This window comes from Trichoplusia ni, chromosome 10, assembly GCF_003590095.1.
Source record: "Trichoplusia ni isolate ovarian cell line Hi5 chromosome 10, tn1, whole genome shotgun sequence".
Classification (NCBI taxonomy): domain Eukaryota; kingdom Metazoa; phylum Arthropoda; class Insecta; order Lepidoptera; family Noctuidae; genus Trichoplusia; species Trichoplusia ni.
In genome coordinates, this window is record NC_039487.1 from 4,104,155 (window position 1) to 4,111,848 (window position 7,694).

Below are 7,694 nucleotides of genomic sequence, written 5' to 3' on the forward strand. Positions count from 1 at the left end.
TTACCTCATTACGAAAGCATAAGCTCGTTGTCAGTGGTCGCAAATTATTAACAAGAGCTCAAGACACGTTTTTTCACTCTCAAAAAAGAGAGCTATTAACGAAAAAGCATACGGAGATAACAATACAATATGTAAATCTTCACGTGTTACATGAACCCTTGGAGAACGTGAAAAATTCTCAAAAAAAGTTGTTGCAGCTTTAAGAGGTTTTCGTCGACCATAATGTAAGAGAGCACGTTAACTTCAGAACCATGTGGTGTCCCAGAAAACTATTTTGCAAGTCTTTTATCCCATTTTCACGAGAACGAGCCTGAGTAAAAAGTTTACCGAACTTGTTCAAGACACAACAGGTGTTCGTAATATAACGTTATTAGCCCCTTTTTTTAAAAGAGTATTGTTTAAAAAAAGCCAACTTTGTATTCAATGTACGAAGTTTTTAGAGTGCTATCGTTTATCTTCTTAAGTTTACTTATACAAAATATACCCGCGAGATACATTTGATCTTAGAACTTCTTTTATTTGCAAGAAATTGTCTAAAAACTTGAGCTAATGCGAGCAAAGTAAAAAAATGCATCTCATTAGAATCAAACTACAGTCCCCGGAGCGGGAAGAAAGTCGTAGCATAACAAGCTCTACGAAACTAGATCTCAGTTTGTTTATAATTAATGCTCGATACACCCGCACGGGAATAATTCAACGGTTTATGCACCCTTGATAGTATGAGATGAAGTTTCTTTAGACGCCGGGGCGGCGCGGCAGCGCGGGGCGTACGACGCCATGGGGCGGAGCTACAGAGCGCCGCTCAGTCGGTGGGCAGCCGCCGTACGCGCCACACGCCTGTCGCCACCGTGCTAAACTCTGGTCATGCCACGCGAGTCGCGATGTCGTTTTCAAAGCGTGAATATTTATGACGCGATCGACCAATTCGCTCCCTCATAAATGGCACTGCCGACCTCAATGCCTCTCCGCAGCTCGCATATGATCGTAAAATGCTAATAAAACAAACTGTCGCGAAAAGACTCGAGCGCCGAACTTTTAATCAAATCATAGTGTACGTGTTGTTTTACTGTCATGCCGTCGAGAGGAACTCCGCGGCCGAAATGCCGCACGAGTGCGCGTACCGCAGCCTCGAGGCGGAAACGATGGAGAACGCAGTTCTTTTCTGCAAGATCCGAACCATAAGTAGTTTGGACCACCTGTTACAAAATATAAGCAGGACGCATTTCGAAGACGTGATTTCTTTACACGTACAGTGCAGTGAGATATTATTTTTCGAAAGCACTCTTACAACACAGGCTGAAAAGCCGCCAGGAAAACATACAAGTCTGTCAAAGCTTCGAGACCTTGTTGTCGATAAATGCAAGATACGCCAAATTCCTGCAAGAGCGTTTGAAAACTTTAAGGACTTGAAACGTCTGCACGTGACAACTCACAACAGCGAGTGGTCTGCGATGACGATGGAGCTACACGAACAGGCCTTCGCGGGCCTGAACGAGTTAATTGAACTCGACCTGAGCGACAATAACATCTGGAGCACTAAAACAGAAATATTCTGTCAATTGTACAGTTTGAAAATACTGAATCTATCAAATAATCACTTGCAAAACATAAAGACAATTGGGTTTTCTGATTCTTTGAGAGAACAGAATTTAAGCGTAAAAAGTTGCAATCTAGTTATAGAAGTTCTTGATATGTCTTATAATGACTTAATCGTGTTGACCGACAATAGTTTATCAAAGTTACGTTCACTGGCGAAATTGTTTCTACAGAATAATGCAATATCTACCCTAGAAGATGGTGCCTTTGAAGGATTGCTCAGTTTGCAGGTTTTAAACTTATCTAGTAACTTTTTAAACACTGTTCCCCCCGAACTTTTCTCTGAATCAAAGTCCTTAAAAGAAATTAATTTAAGCAACAACACTATAAATACTTTACCTCCAGGACTATTTGAAGGTTTAGACCAATTACAAATATTAGATTTATCAAATAACGTACTTACTAGTCAGTGGATAAATAAGGGCACATTTGTAGGATTACTTCGCATGGTTATACTTAATCTCTCGTACAATAGGTTAAATAGGATAGACCGACACATGTTCCACGATCTATACAGTTTACAAAAATTGAACTTGGAACATAATGACATTACTTCTATAGACGAGCATGCATTTGGCGAACTGCGAAACTTGCACTCCCTAACACTTTCAAACAATAAACTTGTACATATTCACACACATTTGTTCACGGATTTGCACGTTCTGCACGAGTTATTCATAGATAACAATAATATTAAGCACATAGACGAGGACGCTTTTGAAAATATGACGGCTATCGAGGATTTAGTTTTGAATGATAATAGTTTGTCTGTGTTTCCTTCATCGGTACGCAAACTCAGGTCCCTAAGGTCATTGGATATCGGAAAGAATAATATAACGCATTTGAATCGGGAAAACTTTAGGGGACTCTCTGAACTTTTCGGTTTGCGTTTAGTGGATAACAAAGTTACGTATTTAAATGAAGACACTTTTGAACATTTACCACAGCTTCAGGTACTTAATTTGGCATCAAATAAAATAAAACATGTTTCCCCGGGTTGTTTTAGAAAAAATGTAAACTTAAAATTACTAAGAATGGATGGTAACGAAATTACTAAATTCGATGGAATATTTAACACTTTGAATAGTTTGGTTTGGCTAAACATGTCTGCTAACAAACTTTCTTTTTTTGATTTTAGAAGTTTCCCAATCAGTTTAGAATGGTTAGACCTCCACAAAAATAATATAGAAAACTTTGTGAATGACGACATGTATTCTAATGTAAATATTAAGTTACTAGACCTAAGTTTTAATAATATAAGTCAAATAACTGTGACCTCGATACCAAAATCTGTAGAAAAACTTTATTTGAACGACAACAACATTCAAAGCATTCAAGTCGGCTCATTTTCTAAACTGAAAAGACTATCAACGGTTTCGTTAAATAACAACAAACTGGTACAACTCGACATGAACGCATTTAGGTTAGATCAAATAGAAGAAGATAGTGATTTACCAGAGTTCTTTATAAGCGGCAACCCATTTGTTTGTGACTGTTCAATGGAATGGATTCAACGCATTAATTATTTGAGTCACAGTCGACAATACCCGCGCGTGTTAGATTTAGATAAAGCCTTTTGTACGTTGGTCCATTCGCGCGCCAAAGAAAAAAAGATGATAATAGACATGTCACCTTCCGACTTTCTCTGTCCATACGAAAGCCATTGTTTCGCCCTGTGTCATTGTTGTGACTTTGTAGCATGTGACTGTGAAATGATTTGTCCAAATAACTGTAGATGTTATCACGACATAACGTGGAATGCGAACGTTGTAGATTGTTCGGACGCCGGCTATACAGAAGTGCCCGAACGAATTCCGATGGACGCTACCGAAATATATTTAGATGGAAATCACATCAGCCATCTGGGAAATCACGTGTTTATAGGCAAGAAAAAACTTCAAGTACTCTACTTGAACAACACAAAGTTAAAAGAAGTAAACAACCAAACTTTTAAAGGTGTCGATTCCCTCAGAGTTTTACATTTAGAGAATAATAAATTGGTTGAGTTAAAAGGGGATGAATTCTTACATCTTAATAATTTGAATGAACTTTATTTAGACCATAACGCGATAGTGCATGTTGCAAATAACACATTTTCCTCTTTGAAATCGCTGTCAGTTCTGAGAATCGATGATAACAAACTGGTGAACTTCTTTCCTTGGAAATTATTAGCTTCGTCTTCCAAAAGTTTAGCTCATGTATCTATTGAGGGCAACCAATATTCTTGTGACTGTAAGAGTATAGCTGAATTAGATTCGTGGCTTAGGAGGGATCCGGGAGACCCGGAGAAAATGTTGTGTACAGATACTGAGGGAAAACCAACTAAAATAACTATTGCCTCGGTATTGAGCCATTGTAAAGAGTATATGGGATCAATAGGGGACCCGTCTGTATCGAAAGATGAAATTGTGTCCAAGTCAATATTTCTTCCTGATAATTACTTTGCCGTTATCTGTGGAGTAATTATTATTCTTGCAGTGATCTGCCTAATAGGTGCTATATTTTACGCATTCAGATACGAGATTAGTGATTGGTTATACACTAAATATGGTGTACCTCTGTTCAAAGAACAGTCATGTCCAAACGTCGACCATGTTTTGGAAGGCAATCCAAATCACATGTATGATTACTACGTGATAAGTAATACCAAAGATACAAACTTCATATATCATAACATAATGTCCGAAATCGAGTTCAGAAAAATGACTTCCAAAAAGTTCTCAGTAAACGAGGTTTCCCTTAATATTTTGACATTAGACAGCTTTTCAAAATCATCGAAGTTATCGAAACGTCTTATCATTGTTCTAACAACGAATTTTATTTGCAACGACCTCTACGATATTCATTTCAAAAATATATTTTTTAGTTATCTAAAGTCCCTGAATCGTAGCGATTTGAATAAAGTAATATTTATAAAAGTCGTTGAGAACAATCAAATAAGCGACGAACTGTGTTTTGTATTAGATAAATTCAAAAATATATCTTGGAACGACCCGCGTTTCTGGGACAGATTCATCGCTTTACTCAATTCAACCGACACCATTATTACAGTTAAAGGCTCTGAGAAGAGCGTATTCAAGAAGTCGTTACGTCAGACTCCGACGTTGAGATACACGACAATGCCGGTCTCAAACGATACTTGCTCAAAGCAGAATTTCACGAATTCCTTACAGTATTGTAAGAGGAACGATGGGGAATCGTCACAGAATGAAAGTTCACCGTCGTCGGACAACAACACGTACGGGGAAGGGAACAATTCGAACAATAGCTACATGTCGATCGACAACAGGACTTGTCCTCGGTTTAATTATGACCTGAGGCTGTCCCCTAGCAGTGGTCACGTATATTCTAGGGTAGATGATATTTCGCCGACTGTACCGCGCTCCATAACCGGGAGTGCCTCTAATAAGGGCCGAACGTACTTTGTTTAAACCTAACTCTCAATATTTCGTATCCCCATAAAAGTAGGTTGTATTTTAATTTCTTTTGCACTAAAGCTTGCACTTTTAAAATATATATTCTCACCTCGATTTATTTGAATTGTAAATAAAAAATTGTTACTTATTGTCATACATTTTGTCAATTTTCACATACGTAATATAAGCATTACGGGAATGGAGACGTTTTACAAGAATACGAGTATTTTAATGAAACAATATTTGTACAAAGTTCGTGTGAAAATGTTGAGTCTGATTGTGGTAACATTTTTCAAATATTAAAATTATTATTAATTGTATTAATATAGTTTATTGAAACTGTGAATAATAATCACAGATCAGTCACTGTAACGCAACACCAAATAGCATAAGATGTTTAACGTAATTCCCATACTCACAATTATAAATATTGATGTGTATAGTTTTATTAAGATTTTTGTTATTAAAATTATATTCGACGCTTAAAATATAATTATAATTTTAATTTATCCTCAAAATTAATATAATATAATTTTTAACTGCCTTTTTATTTCGTTTAGAGCTTTTTTTGTTCATAATAATTATATATTTTATCTAATTTTTTTATTCAAAGTTCTTGTTATATTTTCTTTCGATATTTGGCCTATTTTAATTGTACTTGTATGAAAGCGTATATGTATGTTAAACCCTATTAATGTGCTTACTCATAATTATTATTATAATAGAAATGTATATAACAATATATTATGTCTGCAATGTTATCTTTTGGCTATACTTAGACGTATCGCTTGAGTACCTATTTTAAAATAATTAAGCTAAATCGTGATATTAGATTTAATAATTATAAACTTGAAAATAAATGTAATTTTTGGATTGTAATTATTAGTCATAATGAAAATTATTGTTTTGTATAAAAATGTACAAAGATATCTTGAAAACGTAATAAATTATACTGACGTTTTGATACTTATTATGCTTTTCATTTTGCTTAGGGTCCTTTAATAATATTCAATTAAGAAAAAAATGTTCGTAATTAATTTCTTTTAATTATTTTAATACCGAAAGATATTTCTGTGAACATCGTTTGTATTTAGTGGAACGAAAATTTAATGAAAAAATAATAGAAGGCTCTTTTTTAATGTTTTTGCTTATCTGGTACGTTTCAGAAGTTGGTTCATTATTTTATACTTCATTTACACTTTCTAGTATTAAATTGAGGAAAACTGTTTTACCATAATACACTAAATTAATTAACACAAAAAATAAATCAGCAAACGTTTAAAAGAATATAAACTACACGTAGAGCCGACTGGTTGAGTTCACCACACTAAACCCACAGTGCGCGACGTGTCGCTGGTTCGATCCTTGTTTAGAACAAGCGTGTGTGTGATCCACGAATGCTTGTCCTGAGTGTCTACGTGCATGTAACTTAAATGTTCGTGCGATCCCCAGAGACACAAGGATTAAATTCCATAGTGCGGTAGTCATTCTTTTTTTTAAGACCAAAACAGAACTGGGAACAAAGAACATTTCCTTCCTTTGTTTCCTATGTAATGTTGTTAAACTTCAGATTTTAGATACATTCACCATACCTTCTGATATTCCTTAGTGTGGTAGTTAGGTACCACACCAGAAAACTGACGTTAGCCAGTCAACTTATCTTATCAAAGGCCAGGTTACAACAGACAGTACTCTAGGGACCAAGTATGTTTGAAAACAAGTGAAGGCTTTATGCCCCACCGTTATAGCTCAATGGGAAGGTAAGTCAACACGCAGAGATCAGACGCTGCGCCCTTCCTATTGTAGATGCTTGCTTTTAAATGTATTCGAGTACCAAAGAGGTTAGTTGGTAAGTCTAGGTTTTAAATAGTTCTTATTGACTAATCTTGTTCTATAGTAGTCAAAAATACATAAATATTTGATTTAAAATATATTCAAAAATTATATTTCAGCCAGAAACAAACCTGACACATGGACTCGAGATTTTCTTACTTACAAAGTTAGACAGTTAGTTTTGTTTTATTATTTTTGTGTAAGAGCACAAATAAGTAGGTAAGCAGTGGGAAAAATAAAAAATGACAATATTGAAAATTTACGTAGTTTTGTAGATGATAAACGTCAGTTTTTTCCATCAAGCAGTATTATCCATTTAGAAATCCGTTAACACCTAAGTCTTAGTAGAATATACTGCAATACGACAATTAAAATACCTATAGCAATAAAACATTCTTGTAAGAAAGTAAATAGACTCTAATGAGGTCGAATGCTAATACTTATCACTACTAAAGAAAGTACTTAGTTTACATAAGTTACAAGTCACCTGATTTATTTTCTTCAACCTTCTTTACCTTCTTACACCAATGTAATACTAATTATTACTGTATCAGTCCAGGGCCCAATTCTACTACTTGCAATAGCCGATGAATGAATGAATATTGGCTTAAAATTACACTTTTAAACATTTTTTCTGTACAATAATTCGAAATTCAGTACGGGACGGTACAGTCAAGGTCAATACAGTGAATTTTGAATGCTTGTGTTGGCATAATACTAAGCGTGGTAATAATTTCATATTAAACCCAATTGCCCAATTCATCGGCCATTGTAAATAGCAGAATCGGAGTCCAGGGCAAAAGCTTTTCCGCCTTCTATTTCAGTCTATTACTAACAGAAGTCAGTTTT

The 7,694-nt window shown here is 35.3% G+C and overlaps 1 protein-coding gene across 1 annotated transcript; it reads left to right on the plus strand.

The window, feature by feature from the left end:
• The first annotated feature begins 288 nt into the window (after nt 1-288).
• On the plus strand, nt 289-5,511 carry LOC113498146 (toll-like receptor 6). The gene has a single exon (XM_026878086.1). It carries the CDS (start codon nt 990-992, stop codon nt 5,025-5,027), a length of 4,038 nt encoding a protein of 1,345 aa, XP_026733887.1. The 5' UTR covers nt 289-989; the 3' UTR covers nt 5,028-5,511.
• The last annotated feature ends 2,183 nt before the right edge of the window (nt 5,512-7,694 follow it).

Excerpts from the sequence above, each read along its gene's own strand:
- LOC113498146 (XM_026878086.1), top strand. The coding sequence starts at position 990 with ATGCTAATAAAACAAACTGTCGCGAAAAGACTCGAGCGCCGAACTTTT.